The following is a 27905-nucleotide window of genomic DNA, read 5'->3' as shown; positions in this document are numbered from 1 at the left end:
CGAAAAGCAAGTGCAGGGTTTTTTTTTGGGGGGTGTTAATCTATCCAAAATTCTTCTCTGGCTGAAAAAAGCTGGATGCCGGTGAAAATTTTCCCACCGTTTCTTAGGAGGAACTTGAAAATGTGATCCATTTTTTTATTTCCCCTCCAGTCTTTTAACGGTGACGGGAAGTCGGCGCCCAGCCGAAGGGCCCAATTTTCTTCCCTGTCCCAAAAGATGGCGAACTTAAAAATCTTGGGAGTCTCATTACCTTGAAATAGCGATGAAAGATCAGCAGGTTGTTCTGGCTTGTCGTGTTTCTCTTCCTGCAGGAGGCCAGATCTTGCTTCTCCATTATCCTCTGTCTTTCTCCCGGGTCTCTGATGCAGAGAACCTTTAAAAAGGCCAAAGAGAAGATTTCCTTTTATGCTGTCTTACCGCGTTCTGATCTCCCAAATTCCTGGCAGGAGCTTTAGCTACCTACCCATTATTAAAATAATGTCCGTCTTGTAGCTCTCTCGGCGAGCGAGATGTCTAGTCCCATTGAGTGGAGACGGTGATTAAATTAAAAGGAAGAAGAAGTTGTAAGCGCTGCATCGTTCAGTTACAGAACTAGCTGTCAAAGCAAGTGTGAAATGCTCTAATTATCTCCAGCAAAAACAAGTTTGGGTAAACTTCTACTAGCTTAAGTGAAATTCCCTTCAAGTCACCTCCTGATGGTTTCACGGAGATGTCTTTTAGTTCTTTCCCCCCCACACACACACACACTGGGTGGGTGTAATTTGTCACCGCTGAGTATTTTCTTTCCAGCTTGGTGTTTCCTGGCTGAGGTGTCGTAGGGCCAAGGCTGAAGCTAAATCTGAATTATTTTCCTTGCTATCTCACTTAAGCCTGGTATGTGTAGTCTGCGACTTAATGACCATAATTGGGAGCACTGTTTCCTTTGCTAAGTAAGGCAGTTGTTAAGTGAATCAAGACACCCAATTTTACAATCTTTTAAGAGACCCGGTGGCACAGTGGTGAGAATGCGGTATGGCAGGCTGACTTTGCCCGTTGCCAGCAGTTCGATCCTGACCGGCTCAAGGCTGACTCAGCCTTCCATCCTTTTGAAGTCGGTAAAATGAGGACCCAGATTCTTGGGGGGGGGGGGGGCATAGGCTGTATTAAGTCCACTTTACCACTTATTAAGTCCACTTAATAGAGAGGGCTGTAAAGCACGGTGAAGTGGTATATTATTATTATTATATTATTATTATTATTATAGAGTGCTATTGGTATTTTTGCTACGGTTCACTTGTTTCAATAGAATAGAATTAGAATTAGAATTAGAATAGAATAGAATAGAATAGAATAGAATAGAATAGAATAGAATAGAATAGAATAGAATAGAATAGAATAGAATAGAAGATATATATGTATATATATATTTTTTTCTTTTTTAAATTAGGACAAGCAAGAAGAGGAGGCGGCAGAGGCTACAATTTCCCAGCAGAAGACGCGTCACCAAAGGGTCAAGCCAACCGCAGAACTTTCTTCCACTAATTCAGCTTTCAGAACAACAAAACAAAGCAGACTCCTGAATTTGTTCCTCTTCTCCGTTCCTTTTGACGGTTGCAAAACAGAAGGATCCCAGCTGGGAAATTCGTGTGGCTGGTTGCGTAGACACACAAACTGTTTATAAAGCAGTCTTAACACACCCCATGACTTGGCAAGGAGCAACTTCCGTTCCTTTCCCACCACCGCCGTAATTCCTTCTTTTGCGGCAATTCCAGTAGCAAAGGTTCAGCCGAGGCAATTCACCAGCCTGCCATATTTTTGTATGATTTTTTCCAGAGAAATCCTAAATGGTTATAGATTTGCTGGCAAGTCATTTAGAACAACAAGCTATCTGGGAGCAAAGCCAGGATCGAAACAACAAAAATAATAATACAAATTATAATTGGTGGGTTGTTGTTTTTTTGGTCAAAGTATTTATTCTTAGCTAGCTAGATACAGAACTGGAGTTTATTTGGCCCGGTGGGACTGTCCATTCCTGTTATAGTTATGAAACACGCTTCAGTTCACCCAATTTGTAAGACATTTTTGTATAAAATAGGGCCTAAGTGCGAGGGATAGGCGCATGTCTTCCTGGTGAATTGACGATTCTTCCATTTCTGCGCCTGCTGAGATTTTAGAAGACTCCACATGGAATTCTGCCCTGAAAATACAAAAAGCTGTAAAGAGATTCAAATTGGCTGGACTTTATTACAGTCACAGATTATCCAATGGGTAAAAGGTGCCCGTTTCGTGCCGAAGCCACTTCGTTTTGGGATTCGGGATTGATTGCATCGACAATCATCTTTAACGGAGAGGTCCTAAAAAGGCCCCGGTTTTCCAGCAATATCGACGGTGGCTAGAAAATATTATCAGCATGACAGTGTCGGGTTCAAGCACTGTTTCTCAACCTTGGCAACTTTTAAGATGCATGGACTTCAACTCCCAGAATCCCCCAGGCAGGACGCTTTTATAAGAAAGTTGCCCAGGTCAATTGCTTGCAATATCCAGGCCAGGTAAGATAATAGTAATAGTAGTAATAATAGTAATAATAATAAAATAATAATAATAATAATAATAATAATAATAATAATAATAATAATAATAATAATAATAATAATACCTGGTTGATACCTAGGATGCTGGCAGCAACCTGTGTCAACCATCAGTGCCAGTCAATTTGAATGTTCAGTTGACTGAGGTTCATGTTTAATGAGTAAAAGTTTTATAACAATAATATAATAAAGTTGGAAGGGACCTTGGAGGTCATCTAGTCCAGCCCCCTGCTCAGACAGGAAACCCTATACCATTTCAGACAAATGGCTTGTCCAGTCTCTTCTTTGACCAACATTGGGAGTCCTGGTCAGGCACTTTTACAATGGTCAGAAGCTGGAGAGTTTTCCTTTCCTTTCCTCCCTTCTCCGTTGATGACTTCTGTGGCTTTGGAAAAACTGCTAACCTTAGTTGTGCGTGGAGGTCCTCTCGTAGCTTCAAGGGATCATCGGGCGCTCACGTCGCTCGTTCTAGAGTAGCTGAAGTGGACTGAATCTAGCCGGCTTCTCTTTCTTTCTGGATTTCAATTTTAAACTCTTTTTTTTTTCCTTCCCCCCATGACATGCTTCGATTTCTCCCAAATAGGAGAGTAGGGTAATAACCACCGGACTCGTTCTGCAGTGAAATAATTCTTATTTTGCTTTAGAAGAGCAGGCTCCCTCTAGCGGCCAGGGAGTGGTACTGCCTTCCTCTTGAAACTTGATTTATGCAAGAGGGATACAGCAGTTTTGAGAAAGCAGAAGATAGCCCACAACGATGGAATGAACTGGGATCTTCTGCTTTTATTGATGCCGATTAGACCAAACCTTTGGGCAGTCTCCAAAGGCAAACAGACCTCCCCCCACCCCATGTCAGTAATTCCAAATTGCGACAAACCCCCCCCCCCATATGTTGGTAAAGCACCAGATCAGTCATCTTTTACCATTAAAAATACGTCAAATCTGCTGTGCTTTTATTCAAGGCAGGGGGGAGAAGGGAGAGTTGAAAGGACGGAGTGGGGAATAAAATCAAACAAAACACGTATATACAAAGCTACACATTTTGCATCTGACACAACGGTGTGAAGGAATAAAAAAATCTATCTATTCCAGTGTTTTGGTTTCAATGGCTCACTTCAAAACATTTTCACCTTTTTTTTTTCCTGCTAAAAGAGCAATCCCCTTCTCCCTCTACAGTTCGGTCTGGGATGCAACCAGACGGCGACTACAATCTCGGAAATAGGAAAGGGCATCCCAAACTTGCTACGGGGTCAGGAATCCCAGAGGCGTCCTTGAGGGTTGAAACACGGGACAAGGCAACGAAACAAAAGAGCAGTTTGGCTTTTGCTAAAATTGTGTCCGGTGAGGAAGCAAAATAACCCCAGCTAAAGCCAGCCACAAATGCCAGCGGGGAGGAAAAGGAGTGTAAAGGAGATCGCGTGGTTTCATTGCATAGAATCTCGGTCAATCAGAAGGAGTAAAGAAAAAAGAATCTAGGGACATCCGCAGGCTCTTTCTTCCCAAGCCACTTCCCCACAACAGGGATCGTAAGGAGCCCAACGGAAGGAAAGAAGGATCTAAAATAATAACCATGCAACTTCGGTAACAACAAATGCTTTTTTTGTTTTTTAAAGGGATGGGAGGTGGACGTGTCACAAGATTAGGGGACCTGTGGCTGGCCAGAGGCTTCTGGGTTTTCACTCCCATGAACCCAGCTAGCGTGACCAGTGCTAAGGGGTAGGATTCGTGTTCTGACAACTTCGGGAAGGTCACAAGCACCCAGGCCTGGACAGAGAGCAAGGCAAGGAGAACACAACATCCTTGTTTGGGGGGGGAGGGGAGGGGAGGGAAAAGACAGCCATCTTTGGAAGGAAGGCTTGTGACTTCTACAACGCCCAGGGCTTTTTTTCTCATAGAACGCTCAGAACGGAGTTCCGGCACCTTTTTTGGATGGAACCTTGTAGGGTAGGCAAGGCGGGTTGTATGACGTGTGTGAGTTCCGGCACCTTTTTCTTTTACAAAAAAAGCACTGACAACGCGCCGTTCTTGCGGTCTGGCTCAAAACATTTGGCCTACAGGAATGGGTGCAGCCCTCTGAAATTCCTAGCTAACTTCCCTTGGATCAAGATCAGCCCGAATTTTTTTTTAACCTCCACCGTGGATGGAGGAGGAATCATTTGGGGCAATTTGAAGTTGCTGGATCGCTTTGCGTTGCCTTTGGAGAGCGAAGGGCTGGCGCGCTTCGATTTGCATAAGGATGGACTTGAATTAGGGAATCTACACAGAGGGCAGGTGGGGAAGAGAGAAAGTAAGTCAGATGGCTTGTTGAGAAAGCAGAGAACCCCCCCCCCCCCATCCTCATTCAGCCAGCAACGTCATCCCCACCGATGGCTTTGGGACCTGCCTGAAGGATGCTGATTTTAGTTTTACGGAGCACCAACCCAGACGCCAAGAGAGACCACAGGCAGTCCTCGACTTCTGGGGACAATTGAGCCCAAGATTTCCGCTGCTAAACGAGACATTTGTTAAGTGAGTTTTGCCCCTTTCTAGCCACAGTGAATCGCTGCACTTGATAAGTTAGCAACTTGGGTCGTTAAATGAATCCGGCTTCCCCCCCATTGACTTTGCTCGTCAGAAGGTCGCCAAAGGGGACCATGCGACCCCGGGACACTGCGACCGTCGTTAAGTCCGAACCAGCTGCCAAGCATCCAAATGTAAATAACGCGGCCACGGGGAGGCCGCAGAGGTCGTAAGTGTGGAAAAAAGGGGGCATAAGTCGCGTTTTTCAGTGCCGCTGTCACTTCGGTCACTAAATGAATTGTTGTAAGTCGAGGACTACCTGCATTCCCACGTACCCGCCTTTCTCCCTGCTGGCCAGTGGAGAGCATGGGGTGAGCTGCTGACCCCTTGAAGAGCTAAGTCAGGGCTTCCAAGCGGGGTCACGGGGAAGATGGGCCAGGCCTGTCCAAGCTGGGGTTCGGCCGCCCCGCCCCCCCCCCCAAAAAAACCTCAGGTAGCAGGCAAGGACTTTACAAAAAGAGGGGGAACCTGGCTGGGTCCTAAGAAGATAAAAAGGGAGAATCAAACCAATCTTGAGTGCTCAAAAACGGCAAGGCTGCCTTGAGCTTAAGGCCTCGGTCAAACTCTAGGAAAAATTACGCGACGGGAAGAACGGAGGCAATGTGCTTCCTAGCAGCCTACTCTGCGCCTCAGAGAGAACCTCCCACCCACCCCTCCGGAAAGCAGAGGGTGCCGTTCTGTTTCCGAAAACGCACCCCAAAATATGGCACTTGAGTTTCCTTTGAAGCCTGGCCATTTCCTCCAGGCGGTTCCCGGCTGGCTCACAGGGTCCGGAGCAAAGAGGCTTCTCAAGGCGGCTTGGCAACCAGGGTCGTCCGAAACGTCCGTCTCCCAGGGCTAAGCAAACGTTGGAGTCCCCGTTTCCTGCTGATCGGGCACGAGTCCACTCATCGCGCGGAAGCTGGCTGGGCTCCCCCCCGCCACCAATTCTCTTCTCAGGCGCTTTCCCAGCAACTCGATGGCTGCCCTCGTATTTACAGGTCCCCGACGGCTACACGTTGCTGACCCGGGTCTCGGCGGACAGAGTCGTGCTGGTGGTGGAGCTGGCGAGCGAACGATCCCTTCGGATGTAGCGGGGTTTCCGGACTGGGGCCAAAAGAGAGAGAGACTGTTAAGTTTCTATCCCCAGTCTCACAAAGGTGGTTTAAATTTCATTTTAGGGACCAAAGGATTTCCATATCTTTCTCTTCCGACACTGGCTCATCCCATATCTCTCTCTCTCTCTCACACACACACACACATACACACACACTCACACGCACACATGGGTTAAAAAAGGAAAGCGAAAAAAGAAAAGTGGGGAGGCACCCTTGCGTTTCTGAAACGATACACAAGGAGGAGACAATATTTTGCTTTGGAAAATGGGGGCACCCTAGGGCAGGGGTAGGCAACCTCGGCTCTTTTATGACTCATGGACTTCAACTCCCAGAATTCCTTCTGGGAGTTGACGTCCATGAGTCATAAAAGAGCCGAGGTTGCCTACCCCTGCCCTAGGGGATGGCACATGCTTATTGAGGCAATTTGGCGGACAAACGGGAGGTTAGGGTAAGGAATCCCGTCTTCCCGCTGCAATTATTTTTTCTGCTCCGGTCGCCTGCCGCCCGAAGCAGCACACACTTTTGCAGTCTGCAGAGACACCCCCCCAAAAAACCCCCCCACACCTGGGATTTATTTAGGCAGATTGAACTGATGGAGGCAGGCTCAAAAATGCTTCCCCCCCCCCCCAGACGTACCCGTAAAATCTTGCACTGCTCGGTGTGGTTTGAAAAGGCCAGAGCTATTTAGGGTAGTGGAAACGGGGTACAAAACCTGTGCAAGAGGTTCCCCTGGACCAAGGGGAAACAAAGAGCTGCTTTGTGTTGAGAAAGAGGTTTCTTAGGATAAAATGAAGCAATAATAATAATAATAATAATCAAGATTTCCAAAGCCCCTGCAGGATTCCTATCTTCCTTTTCTGGATAAAACTCGAGGGTTTGTTCCTGCGTTTTAAATAACCCTTGTTACCCAGGACACAAAAGAAGAGAGAAAAAAAGAAACGAACGGAGAAAAATCCTTACTTGAAGAAGGTGGGGATAACATGGACGCCTAAAAAGAGAAAAACGAGATGAGGTTTGGTCGGAATCAGCCTTTCGTTAAGGTAAACCACCCCACCCCTCTTCCAGTTTTCCGGGAAATCTGATAGCCGATTCCATCCATACTTGGGGGTGGGGGGGAAAAAAGATTTACGGTGATCTCATCCTGTAATTTCTCCCCGGGATTGCATTATCGAAGCCGGTGTTGTTCAAATACGCCAACTTGAGGATGTGTGGACTTCAACTCCCAGAATTACCCAGCCACGTTGGCTGGGGAATTCTGGGACTTGAAGTCCATACATCTTAAATTTGCCACCAGGTTCAAAACAAAACAAAACACTGCTGCATCTTCTTAAGATTGAAACCCACCGCCCTCTGGAAAAAAACAAATTTGCTAAGAGATCAGAGGAATGGGCCAGCTGGGACCTCTCCCCACCCATCATCCTCAACCGCCTTCTTGCCTTGGGAGGCTTTGCAAGGTCCCGGAAACCCCCCCAGGATGGATCCGTACTTACTGATTCAGCAGACTGTACAATGGACCCTGGGAAACACAGAAAGGGATAAAAAAAATAAATTAATAAGAAATGAACGACAGAGAAGCCCGTTTCAATTATGCGCCATGACATCAAAAAGCACCCTTTCCTATCAAGGGATCTGTTCTTGAGCAGCCTGGGAGGTACAGATCCTATCCTATTTTTTCATTTCTTCTATATTCTATTCTCTATTCTCTTCTTCACTTATTCTATTCTATTCTATTCTATTCTATTCTATTCTATTCTATTCTATTCTATTCTATTCTATTCTCTATTCCATTCCATTCCATTCTTCTATTCCGTTCCGTTCCATTCCATTACAATTCCTATTCTATTCTATTCTATATTCTATTCTCTATTCTATTCTATTCTCTTCACTTATTCTATTCTAGTCTTCATTTATTCTATTCTATTCTCTATTCTCTTCTCTTCTCTTTCTTTGCAGCAGCCCCTTAGATATTGGAAGACCACTCGTGTCTTTTCACTAGGCCAGACGTACCCAATTCCCACAACCTTCCAGCCCCCTAGTCATTTTTGTTACAACAGCTGGCAACAGCTGGCAGACAAACCTACCTTTGCTTCTTCGGTAGAAGAGATTGGGGAGCTTATTGGCACGTTTGAGGTAGAAGAAGGACGCAACGCAGAGGATGAGGAAGAGGCTGATCACAAAGGTGCCAAAAATTAGGGACGCCGCAACTTCTGGGCCGCCTGGAAAGCCAAAAAAAAAAATGGAAGAAGAGTCTCGCGGAATGAAAGCCTTTTCCTAACCTCGCAAATCAATCCAGCGCTTTACAGGCCGAGCCATCGCCCCCTAATTCCTCTCCCTTTTTTTTAATAAAAAATAAAATAAAATCAGTGGCTTCTTAGCTGGATCCTAGAAATGCTTCCATACAGGTAGTCCTCGATTTGCATCCATTCGTTTAGTAACCGTCCAGAGTTAACGACGGCACTGCAGAAAAAGTGGCTCGGGACCACGGTTCACACTTCACGACCATCGCAGCGTCCCCAAGGCCACGTGAACAAAATCTGGCACGGACTTAGGAGAGTTGCAGGGTACCGGGACCACGTGATCCCCTTCTGCCATCTCCTGGCGAGCAAAGCCGATGCAGCTTAACAGCTGCACTGACCCCCTTTAACAGCTGGGGCAAAACTCCACTTTTAACCCCTTCTCGCTTAAGCCACAGAAAAGGCTGAGCTCAGTCGTGGCCATAATCTGAGGACGAGCTGTAATGATGGCCGGGGAGGAAAAAAAAAACCCCTCTCTTGTTGAGAATCGAAATCCGTTTCCAAAGCCTCGTCAATGTTACTCACCCACGCCGAGGGTCTCCGGGTTTACAGTGGCGGTTACGTTGGCCGCGGGGCTGAATCCCCTGGCTGCATCTACACGAAGCCAGAAATTTGGGGAAGGGAGAAAGAACACAGTAAGCCCAAAGCCGGCCGGATTGCTGCATTGCCGCTTCCGAGAGAAAAGGCTTGCCTTCCTTATTTTTCCCCCAATTCCATTGCTGGGATTTTGCTTTAGTAGATTTAGAGGCAAAGCCAGCTCAATGCCCGAAGCATTCACTGCGTGGACAGGAATATTTTTTACTCCTTCTGTCGCAAAGGCAGAAGGAAACAAGGAGAGGCTGTGGAGGATTGGAGGCCTGCTCATCAAAAAACGAACGCCAACAAAAGACTAGCCGAGATAAAGAGCCACCTTATAGGCGAGAAGGCCCGTACATGAATTTAATAAATGAAATAAAAACAAACGGGGTGTCGATCGAGGGGCTTTTCAAAAACACATCAAGTCAACGAGGCACTCTTAACCGTGTTTGCGTTCTCGAATTTTTTTTTTTTTAAGAGGACTAGAGCCTTGGGCTGTTTTCGTCCCGGGATCCTGAACCTTCGAATGCCTCCCTTCTGCCCTCTGCTGGACGGGAAGGGGAAAAGCAGCGAGAAGCATTCTCAACTCTTGCCCCAAGGGCAAAAACCAGAAGACGGAGGAAGGCCCCGTCAAAGGCTCACCGTTTTGACAGTCCGTCAGGTTGTACACTGGAGCCGCAGGGAGGGTCTTGTTCTCACATTTCACGCAGCTGCTGCTGCCGTCTTCGTTCCACCGCCTGTAGCAGCCTGCGTGGTGTGAGGACAGGAAGGGTGAGGAGAGAGGAAGGAAGGAAGGAAGGAAGGAAGGAAGGAAGGAAGGAAGGAAGGAAGGAAGGAAGGAAGGAAGGAAGGAAGGAAGGAATTCATGCCTCCTCTTTCACCCTAACTGAACATCAACGTTCTTTTATCTCCCCTTGTGCTGAAAATCAGCACTGCCATTTTTTTGTGGTTTAGGAAACGTAAGTGTCAAAAATAAACCCTGGCTCTCTTTTTTTTAAAAAAAAAGTTAACCCTTGCAAGATACAGAAAATTAAAATGTTCATTTTGCCAGCATCCGTTTTGCGGCTGTGCCGTGAAACGCCAAGCCCCTGGGCGAGATGGGCGGCCAATAAATTTTAACAAAAGAAATATTTGTCTCCTGACGGCATTGAGAAAGAAAAGGAGAAACGTGCTTTTTCGCTTTACGTCGGAGGAGCTTGCAATTTTGGAAGGATGCAGGAGGGAGGGGCAAAATCCCCCTCCCAAGACTACAGAAGGCCTTGCCAGAAATAAAACCCGGCAAGATTAATTTCAACCTCGATCCCGGGAGGGATTTTTAAAAAGTGGGAGGAAGCTCCCACGAGAAAAAAAAAATTTCACCATGATTCATGGGTGGAAAGTTTATAAACTGCATTCCAGAACCGGCTGCCTCTTTGCCGCTGGAAAGGAGACCACCGAGAAAGCCCGGGTGTGAAAATGCTGCTTTCTTAGCTGGCCCAGCCAGACTCACTGCCTACCTGGAGTGCACTGGGTGTTGGCAAGGCAGGTGCCGTTGGCTTCCCTCGCATCCATGCAGCATTCTGCATCCGATTCCTAGTGTAAGGAGAGAAACAACAACAACAACACATTTTTCCAAGGTTTTAAAAAAAAACTTTTTAAAAAAAACGCCCCAGCCTTCTCATTCACAAATCCAGGCTGATCTGATCTACAGGCTAATATCCTTTGGACTGATCAGTAATCACCACTGGAAATCAGGATTAAGACGCTGCCGTCTTCCAGAGCCATCAGGAGCAAATTAAGGACTCTGCCTGGATGAGCAGATGGCTTCCCAGACTTAATCCCCCTCTTAGCATCCTCCGTGTAGGGGAAAAACTGGACTTACGGTGGCTTGTTACAACCGAGACGTACCCCAGGAGTAGGGCCGTCCATGAACTCACGAGCCAATGAGCAGAGCTTACGCGGCTTACAAAGTTTCTGTGTCAAGATCAAGGGTGGGGTGGGGGGGAGTGGGCTTCAGGGGATAAATCCTCTTTTCTGTCTGTTCTTTTTTTTTTTATTCTGGATTTGAGCCCACAGCCGCGCGCCGTACCTACCAAGCTGCCGGTGGATTTGCTGGTGACTTCTGCTCCCAGCACAGTTAGAAGGAACACGCAGGGCACCGCCATGTCCAAGCTGGAGCAAAGCCTACGAAGTGGGGGGGGAAAAACAACAACAAACCAATATTTAGAGTTTTCAAGTTTGGAATAGAACAGTACAGAATATGAATAGAAGTTGGAAGGGACCCTTGGAGGTCTTCTAGTCCAGCAAACAGCTACAAGCCAAGAGTTGCAAACCCAGGATTTCCCGCCGCCTCCCGCCTTAGCAACCAAAGGAAGGGGCATTAAACAAGTTGATGTCTTATCAACTCCGAGATAGGATAATAAGTTTTATGAAGCCCATTCGCGAGGCTGTATTAAGTTCTAATTTGGCATGCACAATGGGGAGAAAACTCCAGCAGCATAAAAGGCAATTTTGATCAAATTAAAAAGGGAGGAGGACGGGCAGCTAAAAAAAAAAAAAGCTAAAAGGAATCCAATGAAGTACACAGAACAAATTGGCTTTTTGAGAAGCCCAAATTGGAAAAAAAAAGATGTGCCTTTTTCAAGTGATAATTGGACGTCCATTCTCTTCTCATCCTTAGAAAATGAAGTATCTTTTTAATCTCCCCCCAAAAAAAACCCAACCCCAATACCAAATACAGCTTGCAAACCACCGAGGAAGGAATAAAAGCTTTTCACATCCGTCATTTTCAACCCAAACCGAGCTTTAGCTGTTTATTCCTGGGAATTTATCGCATCAAGAACCAAGCGAACATATTAAAAGAGAAAGGAAAAACTTGATAGAAAATAGCCCGTTTCCTTCCTCACATCAAAGCTTTGTGGCTTGTCAAGGCTGAGGACGCTCGTAAGGCTTCCTGTTATCTGGCCTATCAAAATGAGAGGCAGGCAAATTTTATTTTACAAGCCTGCTGGAGAACCATTTCTTCCCTATAAGAAAAGGGTCCTTGATGCAACCAATTGCCTTAGTGGGGTTTTATTTTATTTTTTAACTCATTCCTAGCCTCAGAGGACAACAGGGACTACCAGCTCAGATGAGACTTGCATCCGATCGTGACATGTAGGCTTAAATAGACGAGTATCTTTCTTTCTAGGGTTCAATTGCCAACATCTGGCAGACGGGCTGGTTTTTGGAAGGGGCAAATTCAAGCTAAGTAGAGGCTAGTTATGCTTTTCAGCTCCGCCCCCCCCCCCTCTTGCTGCAGAGACCTGGGTCAAAATTAAGCAACCTTGCTTAGAAAGCCAACAAAAAAAAATTAGAATCGAATCAGGAAGAGTTTTAAGGGTCCGTGAAAGACAAACGGACAATTACTGGGAACAGCTTACATCCTGTGCTGAAACGTTTAACCCCATCAACCGACCACATCTGGGCCTCCCAGGTCCTTGGGGAAAAGACTCGATAGACGGATAAAAATGCCAAATTCAGTCTGAACATCTGGCTGACCGATTCTACCGGGAATCCGTTGAAATCAGAGGAGGCTGGTAAACATTAGCAGAGATTGGCAAGGTCCCCGGCACTTCTGATCGTTATTTGCTTGCTATAGCTCCCTGGTGTTCAAGGAACTATGGAAGAACTGGTTGGGGCTGCAGGTGGGAATATCAAGTGGGGGAGAGTTCCTAAGACTCTTAGGAGGGTGAGAACATGCCTTTCTTCCTCAACAAATGTCCAGGCTTCCTTTGCCCCTAGCTTCGTAAACATATCCTGTGTATTGATGAATTCATAATCCAATAGTCACTTCTTAATTACCTAATAATTGTACGTTTTCTTGGAAAAGGGTGGTAGAGGAGAACCTCGATCTTCTACAAGGATGGCACCTGGACTCGTGTTGAGGAGAAGATTAACGTTTCCCGGTGGAGCAGGCACTCACCTGTAGAATATCTTGGAATCTCCGATTAAATTGGGGCAGGTAAGTGATACCAAATATTCGCTAACACCCTGCCATTTTGTAAGGTACTACTAGATCAGTTGTTTGTCAACTTTGACGACTTTTTAAGAAGTGTGGACTTCAACTCCCAGAATCCCCGAGCCAGGACAGCTCGCTGGGGAATTCTGGGAGCTGAAATCCGCACCTTTTAAAAGTTGACAAGGTTCATAAACGCTGTACAGACGGTGGCCTAGCTACAAACCTCTGTATTTTGTCAATATCGGTGGGAAAAATTAAAAGTAATCTTCGTTCTTTCTAGCTAGCCAATAATCATTGAACTGAGCCCGTTGGCTGTTCAGTGGCCAAACGAATCGTTCTCCTAATCTGGAATTTAACCAGCCAGCTGTGACGGTCCTATCTGGGGACACAATGGTTTATTTTATTTATTTATTTATTTCCTTTTAAACCGGCCAGGCTTGGCTGAAAAAGGGGAAGGCCGTCTCAAGGGAATCGGCGACCTGCCTTGTCCACCCATTTCGCACCAGGGGCTGCTGACGTTGTGCCGAAAAGGATCTACTCTCGCTCTAATTTGGGAAAGAAGAAAAAGTGGAGCCTTTCACAGAAGGAATGGGGCTAGCGAGACGGGTCACGTCCCATACCCACCCCGCTTCTTCGGATGGTGTCCTTATCAACCAGACGAATATTTACGGGGAGATTTTTCTTGGCGGCCACAAATTTGTACGAGGCTCCGAACATTTGCTCTTCGGCTGCTGGGCTGGCATTGATCTGCCTTTACGGCCTGAATTGATCTGTCTCCTTTCAAGATTGAGCTGCTGATGTTTTTGTTTTTTTTATCCTGGCGAAGCCTATATTTCTCTCGCCTTGGAGGAGCTGGGCTGGGCTGGCAGAACTGCTGCCTGCTCAAGCGCTGGGCTGAACGGATAGTTCCCAAATAATCCAGGACTGAGAAGCCAAGCCCTCTTTTCAATCAGCCTCTTCTTTATAGGATCACAGTTTAGCAGGGAGACAGGATACGGATATAAATCGCATTGAAAAACACACCTGCTTCTAAAATACAGTGAGGGGAAAGCACACCACAAGGTGATCTAAAACCAGCCCGTTTCTTTCCAGCCTACTTTGTCCCCCAAAAGCCATCTCAGTGGCCTTGGGGGGTCCCTGCTATTTTGTTCACACCTGCCAACTTCTCAGGGTCTTGAAGACTGCGATAGGGCCTCCAACTCTTCTTATTCTGTCTTCTGTCTTGTTGAGGCTGAGCACAAGATGTTTAACAAAGCAGTGGCTGGTGTCTCGCTTGCCACTAGTCAGGAGATACAGTATGCAGAGAAATGGAAAGAGAACGCAGTTTGGGTCCCAAATAGCCATCTTAACGTATACATTTATAAATTAGACCGTATGCATCGATCCTTTTCTCTCTTTTAATTCCCCCGAGAACCAATTGAACTAGCAATGAAAATGGGAAAATTATTCCAACTGAGTTTCCACAAAGGAACCACTGCTCCTGGCACAAAAGCTGCCTCCGCACTCCCCCCTCACACACACACACACACAGTGAAACCCACCCGTTGTGCTTACATTCTCTGGCGCTGCTGCTACTCAGCCGAGCTGCGTGCGAGCAGGGCTAAAGATTTCTAATACTTTAATAGTTAAGCTGATTAAAGAGGCGAGGCGATCAAAGCAGGCTATTAATCGGGAATGCAAGGTGAAGAATGGCTTTTGAAGGCTTGTCAGTTAAAAAAACTGGCAGACTTCGTGCCGGGGAGGGAAAAAAAAATAGCTTTTCGAACGTGTGTTAAGCTCAGGCTGGAGCAGGATCCGAAACCTTCCAAGGATCCAGACCTGAGTCAGGTTTTCTACCCCTGGTTCAGACAACCAGGCGCTTCAAAACTGTGGTTGGGAGATCTTTGCTAGGCATGGCCCAAGGCCAGCTGTATTGGTGTAGGACAGAGAAGGAGAAAAACTATTTGTGCAGGGCCCCCTTCTTCTTCACTCTATGCTAGTGTGTGTGTGTTTGTGTGTGTGTGTGAAATGCACACCACCAAAGCCAGACTGGAGATTGGAGTGTCTCTAAAGCCTTTCTCGCGCACACACACTGCAATTCCTGTTCCCTCCTTCCAACCTTCACTTCCTTCCTCAGTTGCCTTCTGCACGTTCTCAGAGACAGTCTCTCTCTCCTCCCACTCCAAAGCTCACAGCCCCACGAATGAGGTGGGTGCATCCTTCATCTCTTCTTCCCCATAAGGGGACTCACATTTTAGCTTTTCATCCCGCAATGGGAGCATCAAAGCCTCTGCTTCAAAATTCACGGCAAAAAAACCCGCCTTTGACAGCCCCATCATCGCACATCACAAAACTCCAGGGCCCAGGGAATCAATTAAAGAAAAGAATATCAACTAATTGCATGTAAATTTCACTTGTAATATAAATTGAGGGTCCTTAGCACCCCAGCCCAGAAGAAAAGCAGGCCTCAGAAGCTTCATTCCACAGCTTTTTTTCCAATTCCGAATCTTAAAAAGGCACAAAAACCAACCTGTTCCTCAATCTTTCAGTTTCCTAGCCAAAGCTGTCAAAGGCACAGGTAATCCCCCTCCCGGCCACGGCTGTCCTTCCTTCCTAATGACCAGAGGACCAGATTGGATCCTGTAATCAACTGGAAAGTTTGCAAAAAGTTTGCAAAAGCTGCAACTCACCAATTCTCCCTGCTTTGCCGAACTCCTAGGTAGCAGAGCACGCTAATCGGTGACAATCTACGCCGGCATGTGGGGCCTTCCTAGAAAATTACAGCAGCCCTGGGGTGATAAAATAGCTGAGCAAAAAAAAAAACACCTAGCTCCATTTATTAAAAATTTAAAAAAAAAAATCTCAAGAGGTGAAGTAACTATTGGTACCTTGGAAGCTTCCACCGACTGGTTGGCGGATGTCCTTTCCCTTACAAAGTTTGGCCAGACTTCCCAAACCTGCCAAGCTGGTTACCCTGCCCAGATTTTTACTCATCACCTCCCTTGAGGTTCATTACAGGCATGAGTTCAAAGGACACGGAGAATTTTCCCCCCCCTGGGGAAATACAAAAAAGGCTGCTTCAATTAAATTAGAGGATTTTCCCAAGAAATCGAGAAAGACCCTTGCCGCAGGAAGGATTCCCGGGTTTTATTCCCCCCACCCCTCCCCTTCAGGCTGCAGTTTGCCGACTGCACAAGCAGTTTTTCCTCTCTTGACGATACTAAACAGCATTCTTTTGACCAATTCAGGAACTTCGTTCTCTAAAGGAAAAATCCATTTTAGCCAGAAATTCTAAAGGGGCCTGAAACACAGCAGTTTAGCAGGCAATTGGAAAGTCTCTCTTTTTTTTAAAAAAAAAAGGAGAAAAAAAAGAGAACAGGGCTTGATTTTCACTTGGTGTGCTAAAGGATACGTTACCACTGCTTTTTGACAGTTAGAAACGTCACACTAAAGGCAATTCCCCCCCCAGCAAAGTTGCGACCAGCCACCTCGAAATCCTGTGTTCTGCAGAGCAGGTTTGCTCCTTCCGGTTCCTACTCCTCATGAAGGCAGGGAAGAAGGGGGAGGAAGCCTGAAAGCCTGGCTTACCTACAGATTTTTGCAAAATTGACGGGGAAACGTGTTCCTCCTCGAGCGGACTCCGCCGGCCTTATATACGGGCCCCCAACAGAAAAAGCATTGCTTCCTTAGAAGACCAAAGCAGTTTCAGAAGCCACCACTTACTGGAAGTCTGGTGACATCTCCTTTCAGGTGGCCTTTGACCAAAGGAGCAAAAGGAAGCGTAAACTGTGCAGACTTAGGATGCCAGTTGTATTTTGGGGGGGGGTCCCCATCTGTTCCCCGCGCCTGATTAGCGAGTTCCTTTCTATACCTGCTTGCAAAAAAGGTCAAGTCACTTCTCCGGCTGCTTTTTCTAGCCCAAACCAAGTTTCAGAGCAACTCCGATGGCTCCAGATGGCTGTGAGAAGGGGGGGGGATCCCCACCCCTGGCCTTCCCCTCCTCCTCCTCCTCCTCCTCCTCCCATATAAAAAGGAAGTAAAAACCGGAGACAAGATGTCTACAAATGCACCCTCCACACTAAAACAAACAAACAAACGCCAAGGCTTTTTAAAAGGCAACAGGGCAGAAGAGCCGAGTTCCCAACATGAACACTTGTGAATGGCAACTGCTAGGGTCAGCAGGGCTGGGAGCGATGGGAAACATACTTCTGGTCGGGCCTGATTGGGAAAAGCAGAGGAGGGTGGCTGGCCCGCTGGTTGGGGATGATGGGCAGAGTGGCCTCACCTCCCCCCAGAAAAGAAGAGGATGGGTCAAGCTGGTGGGGGATGATAGGTATGGCATTCCCCCCAGATCTGGAGGGGGTTGCATCCAGACCGTCTAGGGCAGGGGTCTTCAAACTTGGCTCTTTTATGATTTGTGGACTTCAACTCCCAGAATTCCTCAGTCAGGTATGCTGGCTGAGGAATTCTGGGAGTTGAAGTCCACAAGTCATAAAAGGGCCAAGTTTGAAGACCCCTAGTCTAGGGAGGAGAGGGTGGGCATGGTGCTCCCACTGAGCTGGAGGGCATGCCAGTGGGAAAGGCGGGCAGGGGAGGATGGGTGCTGGATTTTATACCGGCCAAGCAGGCAGGGGAGCATGGGTACTCTATACTCCTAGGCACCTGCAACGTCTTGCATAGGGATGAAGGCACGATCTGCATGTCTGGTTTGGGGGACCAGGAGACCCACTCCCTGCCAGGGCGGCAGGGGATGCTGGGTGCTGTAACCCCGCGCCCCTGCAGGAGGGAGCTGACCTTCCATCCCTCCCCGCGGACCCTCCAGGGGTCCCCAAGCCCAGAGCCGGACCCCGGTGCCCATAAGCCACTCCGAGCCGAGATCGCCCGCTCCGCTGCCCGCGATCATCCCCCCCAAAGGGCGGGGCCGCCGCTAGCCCCGCCCACCGCGCCCCCTCGCGGCCTCACCTGAGCGCGCGGGCGCAGGAGCAGCCGTTGGCGGCGGCCGCCGACCGCCCGACCGGCTCTCGTTCGTACCCCCCGCCCTGAGACCGCGGCCCTACCTCGCGTCCGCCCGCTCTTCCCTGGGAGTTGTAGTCCCGCCGGCCCCGCCGCGGCCCGCCCGCGCATGGGGCGGGAAACTACCCTTCCCGTCGGCCCCCGCGGCGCGCGTCTTACCTCGCCCAGGTAGACGCCGTCCCGCCTGGCCCGCTTCCCTCGTCGCCCCGCGGCGCCTCTCGGGAAATGTAGTTCGGAGTTGAGACGCCATGCTGAGAGGACTAGGCCGCGGAGACTACAAGAACCAGAGATCCGCCCGGGCGGGGGAGGCCATCTTGAGGTTGCTAGGAGACCAGACGCCCCTAGTTGAGGCAAAGGGTTCAGGTGAGAGAAAGAGGGAGGGGGGGGTTGTGTGTGTTTTTTTGGGGGGGGGATAAAATAACTTCAGGTTTAAATCACAATATAATTTAAAAGCTCTGGAACCTGTGTCTGTGTACACATCTCCCCAAAGTAGGCAAGGAATAATATACCTGCACACAGGTAATCATCGCCCTATGCATGATTCCCTGGTGAGACAGGTGGGCACCCCAGAGATTAGAGTAAGGTCATTCTTATTTTTAGCCATTATTCCCATCGCACAAAGCACCAAAAACAAAACCTCTGGTGACATACGTCTGTTAGCCTATTGCTTTCCTTTGCAACCTCAAGGTATTTTCAGTGTGTTTTGGACGCAAAGGGAAGAGGCGCTGGGGTCTTGGAGCAGCACTCAAAGGCCCAGGGCCTCCGCCAGATGTCCACTTGAAAATTAAGACCTCTTCCGTGCAGAGGCTTTGTATAATCCGGAGATTATAATAAGAGAGTTTCTATTTTTTTCAACCAGAGATACCCACGCAGCCTCCTGGAAAACGTACGTTGCCAGCTGGAATCAAACAGCTGGTGCCATCAGGGACAAGGTTACACTCTTGTTTTTAATCTGTAAGGTTGAAATCTCTGTAGCCTAGCAGGAAAAGACATAGGTTTTCTGGGTGGGGTGGTGGTGGGGTGGTGGTGTTACACTACTGCTAAATTTCATTTAATGGGGGTCAGCCTCCCACCCGACACTGCACTGGGACACTGCAACCGTCCTAAATATATGCCTAAATTTTGAGCACCTACCAGTGGAGATGCTGCAATGGATGTAAACGAGAAGACTGGTCATAAATTGCTTTTTTTTCAATGGCGTTGTAACGCCGAACAATCATTAAATGAATGGTAAGAAGTCGAGGACACACACACACACACACACACACACACAGTCAGAAAACCTATGTCCTGCTTGCTAGGCTACAGAGATTTCAACCGTGCAGATTAAAAACAAGAGTGTAACCTTGTCTCTGATGCCACTAGCTGTTTGATTTGCCAACCAGCTTCTGACAAGTAAAATCAGTGGGGGGGAAGCCAGATTCACTTAACAACTTTGCTAAATAAAGTCATAAATTTGGGTGAAACTCGCAACAACTTCCTTGCTTAGCAAGGGAAATTCTCCTCCCAGTTGGTGTAAGCTGAGGACTACCTGCATGTATAGATAGCATAGATCCTGCCTTTATCTTTAGGTGTTCGAGGTTGTGATGTGGAGCCCATTTTTTGATATTATCCTCACCACACTCCTGCAAAGTTGCACGGATGGCAGGACAGTGACTGGTCCAAAGCCTCCTTGAACCCAGGTCTCCATACTCGCAACTAGTGCAAACAACTCTGAAATTTGGAGTTCAGTGGCAGTTGACTGGCTCAAAATTTTGTACAGGCTAAAGACTGTTCAGTGTTGCAGCAAGGAACAAAATCTCTTAAAAAAAGAAATATCAGAAAATTGCAAAGAGCCAGATTTGCTTAATGGGCTATTTTATTGGCCTTATTGAGTTTTATGTTCTGCGAATTAGTATAAGGGCTGGAGAAAGTTTGAAATAACAAAAGCCAAACTTCACAGAAATTATTGGCTTGGGATTTGCAAGGGCCCAAAGTCATCTAAACTAAAGTTCCTTTTCCCCCGAATCTGCCTGACCCACATTTTTAATGCATAATATTTGTGCCTGGCGACGTGGTTTAGGCTTTTCAAAATGCCATTAAGATCTCTGGAGAATACACCACAACCATTTTCCAGGTATTTTAATAAACTAGTTTATTGGTCTTGTGTTCAACTGAGTGAAATTTTAATTATCTGTATAATGAGGCCCAAACTGGTTTAAGTATATTTTTGCCTCCTTTTAAAAAAAAAAAGTGGGGGGTGCAGAGATAGTTTATTCCACTAACTTAAGCAGTGGCCCTTTGTCCTGATCCCAAAGCCATTTTAGCCCCCATAAACTATTGCTGTTCCTTCCCACACATACCCCACCTCAACCTCTCAACATTTTGTTTTTCTGATTAGCAGTGGTGAAGCCTAGAAGTCAGGCATTGCTCAAATATATCAGCAAAATTGCCTTTAAAAAAGCACGATATTGTTCACAAGGTCAAGAACAAAGCAGTATATTCAGATATTTGATAAGACCTGAAAACAGATGAGCAGTTAATGTTAGACATTCAATTGCTTTCTCTTTCTTTCTTTCTTTCTTTCTTTCTTTCTTTCTTTCTTTCTTTCTTTCTTTCTTTCTTTCACAACAAACTGCTTTGGGGGCATCATTAAGAAGGGCTAGATTCTTGCATACTTCAAATTTATCTGGCCTACAGCCGCTTTGCAAGCACTATTTTAAAAATAATGCAGTGAAATTGTAAAGAGTTTTTTAAAAAATAACCTGGATCTAAACTGTTTGGGATTAAAGAAGTGTGGCGTTTCCAGCCTGTGAATGTTGATGATGATGATGATGATTTGCAGAGAACTGTTTGGAAGCAGCATGGAAAAGAAGAAGAAAAGAAATTTCTGTGCTTTTACTGTGTATTTTGAAGAGGAAATTGATGCAGAGAAGCTTCAGAGATCACAAAGGGAGACGATGCAGGCCACTTTTGAGAAATTCAGAAGACGGTGACAGGTAAGGGCTATTAATTTGAGCGGGAAGACTTCATTTGGCTCCTATGAAAAAATGATCCAATTTTGCATTTTTTTTAACTAACGCAGCCTCTATGTGGAAGTTTTGCAAAGGGGTGTCCACTTGTTTATATATATATATATACATACATACATACACACACACACACACAATCATACATTCATAAAAGTCATGTACAAAATGCATTCCATTGAAAGAAGGTTTGTGCAAAAATTGTGTGTGTTATGCCAGCAGCCCACAGCACCAGGGACTGGTTCCATGGACCAGAGTGGGCATGGTTTCGCATGCTGCCTGCATCCCATGGATGGGCCTTCTCTTGTTTGCGTGGCCCGATTTCTGGCATGCCACAGCCCGGTGCCAGTCCACAGACCAGGGGTAAGGGACCTCTGTGTCCTGCAGGAATTGCTCACAAGTGTGTACATTGGAGAAAACCTGCTCAGAAGTGGATACAAAGGTGTGAGAGTGAATTTGGAAATTCAGACCATTACGGGAATGGGGGGCAATTAAACTCAGGAATGAGAAAAATGAGACCCTGAAACTGACTCAAAACCAGGTTGGGTGGGGGGGGGAGTGAAATTGGCAAATCTGCCAAACTTGGATAGATCAATCTTTGCAAATGGGTAAAAGGAAGAACGACAGAGAACGCGGTGGCTGGATGGAGTCACCGAAGCAGGAGGCGTGAGCCTAAATGGACTCCAGAAGATGGTAGAGGACAGGAAGGCCTGGAGGAACGTTGTCCATGGGGTCGCGATGGGTGGGACACGACTTTCGCGACTAACCACAACAACAAAAGGAAGAAGCTGAGAGGTGAGTACATTTCAAACAGACAAGCTCACTCATTGTTAGCATGGTTTGCACACTGAGAATCTGATGGTTGAATATGATTTATGGTTAACCGTCAAGGAGGACCTATTAAAACTGTCTGGAAAAGCCAGCAAATACCTAACCATCAATATGAGCTGGGAAAGTGAGTCATTTTACCTTATTCGTTCTTCTTAGACAGAACAGAGGGGGGGGGAAACCCCTCTAATTTCTCTTGATCTTCCCCTTTCATTCAATGCACTTCCTTTAGTTTCTTATATGTGAAGGATTCTTTTGAAGATGCTGTCATTTATGCCTTCCCTTTTTTCACACCAATTTGAGTTTGGCTGCATTAAACCAGGTATAAACCACTGGCGTTTCTTTTTGTCAGAAATGACGGTTTAGATGAGGATGGAGGGTTACGTTTATTCAATTATTTCATGGTGTTGTTCTTAACCCATGAATGTCACCGAACTGTTAACCGGAGTCTGAAAAATGCCTTCCGTCTGAAGACGATCGCCGCTTCCAAAGGCAAGACGTCCCTTGGTTGAAAAATAAAATGTTAAACAGTCCAAACGAGAGGCTCACCATTCATGGACGCGCTAAGCCAGATTTTTAAAGGCAGGCAGGTTAAAAATATCTACTTAATTCCATTGAAAAAAAATAGGCTGAATATTCTCTCACCTTATGTTAACATTGGCTGCCTCTTTAAAAAAAAAACAGGCGAGTTCGTTTTTTTTTCCTTTCCCCCCCATTCATATTGAAGAAAGTAGGTTTTTAATTTGCCTTTGATGTCTCTCAGGAGGGGAAGCCCTTATTTCGGCGCTGAAAATTCCACTCAGTGCACAGCAATGCTAGGTGTTATTAAAATTAATGATTGTTTTCTCTCTGGTAGATTTACATTACTGATGAAAGACCTAACCGCAAAAATTGTTATCGGCTCAGGGTTTTGTACGTTCGGATTTGACTGTGTGCCTTGGCAACCACTTAAGCTCATTAAGTTCATGCCTTCATTAGTGCGTTTCCTTGGGAGAGTTTAAGTTTGTGTTGTTAAAAAAAAAGGTTTAATAATTGAACCGTTTCCACCCAGCCCACCTTTTCAGAGCTCTTGTTACCAAATCGGCAGAACAGATGCTGGAAGTAATGAAAAGAGAGAGAAAACGGGCTAGATTTGAAAAGGCCAGGCTGGGTTCTTTAGCAGGAGGAACACGCAAGCTGGGAATTAAGGAGAGGGAAGCAGGCCTGGGAGGGCTAGGATTTACAGGTGTGCGTTGTTTTGTGGAGGGGGGGTGTCAAAACAGAGGTCGCAGTCTTGCCTCAAGAGATCTAGCGATTCCAGAAGCGTTTTGTGTTTGAATTACGGGGGATTTCAAGTTCAGGTTAAGAATCAGACGGGTCTCCCGTAACCAAACTTGCCTCCTGATCTTTTGTCTGGAACGGGACGGGGTCTACTGCTTGAGCACGGGCTTGGACCGGAGGACACACACACACACACACACACACACACACACACACACACACACACACAAGTTCCCTTCCAACTCTTGTTATTCGGTTATTCTGCTGTTTTTCCCGGCTGGGGAATAATCTGTCCGGGGCCAGGTGGCTTTATGCATCGTCAAAGAGAGGAAGAGGGGAAACACATTCCCCATTAGCAAAGTGAGAACAAATAGATCACCAGATCAACGGGATCTAGGATTTCATAAAAGGGACACCCGTGAAGTCGACCCAGTCCTTTAAAGAGATCGGCTTCGCATCCTGCCTGAAAGGCAAGGAAGGCAGCCTGCACTGTGCCTCTGCCTGTCTGTTCTGAAAGTGCTCTGGATGTGCCTCCATTGAAACGCCCCCACCCCCAATTTATTTCTTTTAAAAAAGAAAAAGAAAATCTTTTAAAATCTCTCCACCATCAGTCTGCATGGCAAGTGGTGACTCTGCAGTGCCAAGGAAAGCACTGATGGATCAGGGTGGATTGGCTGGATGATCTCTTCGGAGCTTCCGTGGTCCTCCCTCCCACCCCCAGGAATTTTCCCCTGGGTTAAATTAACAAGTCCTTCCCCAGATCTTGCTGTGTTTAGTCTCCCTGGAGCACAGCAGAGTCCCCACCCGCTAGGCGGCCCGCGAGATGCAAGACATCTTTTCCTGCAAGCCAGTATGCCCGCCCGTGTGTGTGTGTGTGTGTGTGTGTGTGTGTGTGTGTGTGTGTATGAGGTGAACTCGGATTAGGCTGCTTGCAGCATGTTGAACTACTGGTGGGGTAAAGAAACCATGTTCTGGCAGGGCCAAAACTGACTGAAGCCCTCAAATAGCTTGTTTATGGCCAACCTCATGGATCATTAGCAAAAAGCAGTTTATTTTATTTATTTATTTATTTTTATTTTTATTCCATTTATATCCCGCCCTTCTCCGAAGACTCAGGGCGGCTTACAAGCTTAGCAGTAGCTAAGAAGATTTGAAAAGGGGGGGGGGCGGGGGGGGCGCTGAAATCTTTCTCCGAGTCTTGATTATTGATTGAGTGCTGGTGACAGCCTCTGCATCTCATCCTCAAAAGCAAGATGCCTGCAGGGGAGGGAAGGCAGGCAGCAAGCATATTCCATTGTAAGATTTTTGGAACGTTGCATGGGTTATTCAAAAAATACCCACCCACGTTCCCTCTTTCCCTCCCCCCCCCCGCTTCCCCCCGGAGCCTAGCAATAAAAGAGCAGATGGAGGGGGAAAAAGATGTTTTGGGGTGTTTGCTTTGCAGCTTCCCAATCTTTTTCCTAATGTTCAATTGAAATAATATTTAGACTCAAGTCTCTCACGACGGTTCGCCTGTCCTTTAGCAATTGCCAATTCAGATGCCAGAAGTGTTTGCGTGCCGGAGAAAAATCAAACACGGGATCGTGGCTTGTTTACGAGCAAGGAGCCCCGGGACATCGCAACCGTCGTTCAATGTGTGCCAGTTGTCGTCAAACCACCCAAATTTGGATCACCTGACCCGGTGGAATGCTGCAGTGGTGGTTAAGGGTGAAAAGCAGTCCTGAGTCATTTTTTCCAGTGGGGTTGTAACTTCGAACGGTCGCTAAACGAATGGTTGCAAGTCAAGGCTCCACAACCCAGACTAGATCAACTCAAGGAAAAGGTGGCCGCTAGCCATTTTTTTGTCCCTGTGGAGGACTTCATTCTCTCTGGGATGATTTCTGGGAGCATCCAAAAATGACACCCCCGGGATGAACATTTGCATAGTTATGTTATTTACTGATTAAATATACGTGCCGCCCCGCTCTCATTGATCGATCGATTGATTTCGCTATACAGGGCGGCTGTGTATTTAGTCCCTTCCCTTTTTAAAAAATAAAATAAAATAAATTCCTCTTTCTTTCTCTGCCTGCTGACAGTAGCCTGGAAACCCCTTCCCTCTAAAGCCCAGGCAGAGATGGTTGAAGAGAGAGAAAATCTTTGCCAACAGGCCCGCAGGCCACGGGAAACAACGCCGGGTGCCACGCGTGGCCTTCGGTGGGGACTCGGGTCGTTTCTCTGCTGCTCCAAATGTTTAACCGCAGGGTTAATAAATGGGTAGGAAGCTGCAGAAGGGAAATTGATCTTTCTCCCAGCGCCAGCCTTTCCGCATGTCAGAAAGCATTCGTGGGCCGAGCCCGGGCTGGGAAGATGAAGTTGTAAATTAAGCTTTTATGAAGGTGCGGAATAGCATCCCGGTGTCCTTTTGATAGTTACATATCAGGATAATGGCAATAAATTAGCCGGGCGGCAGCAGCTCAAGGACATCTTACCCTTGTAGCCATCCCTGATTGCTTGGTTTTAAGAGAGATTTTATTCCCTCCATCCCAGCCAGCCAGCAGCACGTCACAGGTGTGGTATTCGTCTCTCGCTGGGAATTATTGCTTGGGAAAATTTTAGAAAACAGAGATGAGATTGATGTTGAAGGCACCCCATCTTTTGCAAGGTTGGGATGGGAGAAAACGGGAAGCGGGCACGGGCAAAGAGTATCGATGGCTGGTGCCTGTTACCTGTCAACCCCCCCCCCTCACACACACACACACCCCTACCCAGTTCCCTAATTTGTGTGGTCAGGCAGTGCAGAAACCGTCGTGCTTTGCAACCCCTTGGCGCAAAGGAGCTTTGAAATGTTACAGAGACGCTTACGTGTTTTCAAAACACGCGGGAGGGATTCACAATGCTTAAAAGGACATGTGAACTGCATTTTTTCTCTCTCTCTTAATTGGCTTCAGAAAGCCGCTGGGGATATGACAGTGACTGTGATTCCATCAGAGGATGGTGCGTGCATGTGTGTGTGTGTGTGTGTGTGTAGAAATTGGATGGCAAATGATGGCCCCCGGGGAGCTGTTGCTCAAATTAGGGAGACTAAACGTTCCAGATAGTGAAGCCATTTGTGTTAGGGTTTGATTTGTGAAAAAAGAAGATTTGAAATCTCAAGAAATCTTTCTTTCTTTGACTGCTAGTCTGGGGTCTGCAAAGAGCGGGGTGAGGAACACGTGCATGGCCCAGGGGGTTGCTTATTTCTTATTTTAAAGGCCACAGCTGGTGACCCCCCCCTGCCCATCTTTGGCAAGGCCCCCAAATCTCTCCTCACCCCAAAACTTTGAGCAGTTCTGGAGGGGAGCCACTACGGTGCACCTCTTCAGCGTGCCGTATTTGTGGGTTTCAAACATCCAATTCATGTTTTTTTTTCCACCCTGGCAGAGGGTCAGGCTACATGACCTTTGTGGGAGACCATTCTGATCCTCCCTCCGGTTGGGAGGATGGGAGTTGTGGTCCACAACATCTGGAAAGACCCAGGTACTGTAACCATCCCAGAACAGGAGATTGGCATGGTGACACAGCGCCATCTGGAGGCCATTGTGTTCGTTGTCTCTCTTAGCATAGCACCCTGGAGGCAGGGGCACATAATAAGATACGAGTGTGCCGCTATGTGTTTTGGTCAGGAAAACAAGCAAATAGATGAAATCTTAGCAAGGTTTTCTGCATTATCCCTCCCCTCTCCAGGAAAGTCTCCACGAAATTGAGCTGAAGATGCTTTTTCTCCCCCCAGAAAGCAGATTTTTCAGCCTCTGCACGAAAGACACCTGCTATCTAGGCCAGGAAAGGAGAAAGAATAAATATCCAAAATTCAATCAGGTCCCTCCGATGCAAATATCTCTGGCAGAAACCACGATATATTAATTGCCCAGGCATCTGAATAATTTTCACAGACACTTCCCCCCCCCCCCGCACGATATAATAATAGGGAATCTTTCTTATGCCTGTCTTTTATCTCTGACATACACAACTCACCCGGGCCTTTGTTAGAGATATTTCATCCTCATTTTTTTGTTGCTTTGACACCATGCAGGTTTTTTTTTCCAGAGGAAGGGGCAAACCACAGAGCTTATTTGTGCATGATCCGCAGATTCTCCTCTTCCAGAGCGGCGGGCTTGATACTCGGGCAGTGTCGACATTTGATAAATAAATGAATAACCGAAGCAAGATCTAATAATGCAGTTCAGTGGCTTCCTACTTCTTGATTTTTCCCTTTTTTTTCCGGGGACGGGGGGAAATGAAAAGGCAAGGTTTGTGCCATCCAAACAAACAGCGAGGTGGACAATATATCAGTTTAACAAATAACACAATAATAAGAGCCTCCTACACCCTCCCCACTGCTATCAGACATTGCAAGGGATGCAGTTGGCAAACTACTTGCGGAGATGTTTACACATTGCCCTTGGCCAGAGCACCCCAAAGGCTTCACTCCAAAGGCTTCACACACACACACACACACACCCAATCCCCTTGGGGAAAAAACAAAAAATCTCAAAAGCCAACGTGCTTTTGAACAGAACGATTATAAGCTGGAGGAAAATAATGCGAGTGAAGTCTCGCGTCCAACCCTTGAAACAATCCAGATGGGAAAACTGAGTTTAGAGAACCCTTGGGGTGAATGCAGAAAAGTTTCTCTGCTCTTTACCCTGAAAACTGTGTACACACACTGACACACACACACACACACACTGACACACACACACACACACACACACACACTAAACTGGGCA

General features: G+C 46.8%; 3 protein-coding genes across 3 annotated transcripts in view; 2 read left to right on the top strand and 1 right to left on the bottom strand.

The window, feature by feature from the left end:
• LOC308675695 (tyrosine-protein phosphatase non-receptor type 11-like) overlaps positions 1–2160 on the top strand; it is a 37083-nt gene extending 34923 nt beyond the window's left edge. The window contains exon 16 of the mRNA XM_081341185.1: positions 1427–2160. The gene's annotated coding sequence lies outside the window, so the exon portion shown is untranslated. The remainder of the gene's footprint in view (positions 1–1426) is intronic.
• A 1472-nt stretch (positions 2161–3632) lies between these two features.
• On the bottom strand, positions 3633–18080 carry LOC308675696 (uncharacterized protein C1orf159). The gene is made up of 11 exons (XM_081341186.1): positions 18011–18080; positions 16772–16919; positions 15739–15818; positions 11163–11253; positions 10587–10662; positions 9733–9837; positions 9040–9108; positions 8302–8436; positions 7711–7736; positions 7181–7208; positions 3633–6209 (listed from the first exon to the last, which is right to left on the bottom strand). Exons 4-11 carry the CDS (start codon positions 11232–11234, stop codon positions 6115–6117), a joined length of 606 nt encoding a protein of 201 aa, XP_081197312.1. The 5' UTR covers positions 11235–11253; positions 15739–15818; positions 16772–16919; positions 18011–18080; the 3' UTR covers positions 3633–6114.
• A 2897-nt stretch (positions 18081–20977) lies between these two features.
• TTLL10 (tubulin tyrosine ligase like 10) overlaps positions 20978–27905 on the top strand; it is a 73956-nt gene continuing 67028 nt past the window's right edge. Inside the window, exon 1 of the mRNA XM_081341209.1 lies at positions 20978–21039. The gene's annotated coding sequence lies outside the window, so the exon portion shown is untranslated. The remainder of the gene's footprint in view (positions 21040–27905) is intronic.

The sequence above is a fragment of the Vipera berus genome, assembly GCF_964194415.1.
Source record: "Vipera berus genome assembly, chromosome: 17".
Taxonomy (NCBI): domain Eukaryota; kingdom Metazoa; phylum Chordata; class Lepidosauria; order Squamata; family Viperidae; genus Vipera; species Vipera berus.
This window is presented reverse-complemented; position numbering and strand designations above follow the sequence as displayed.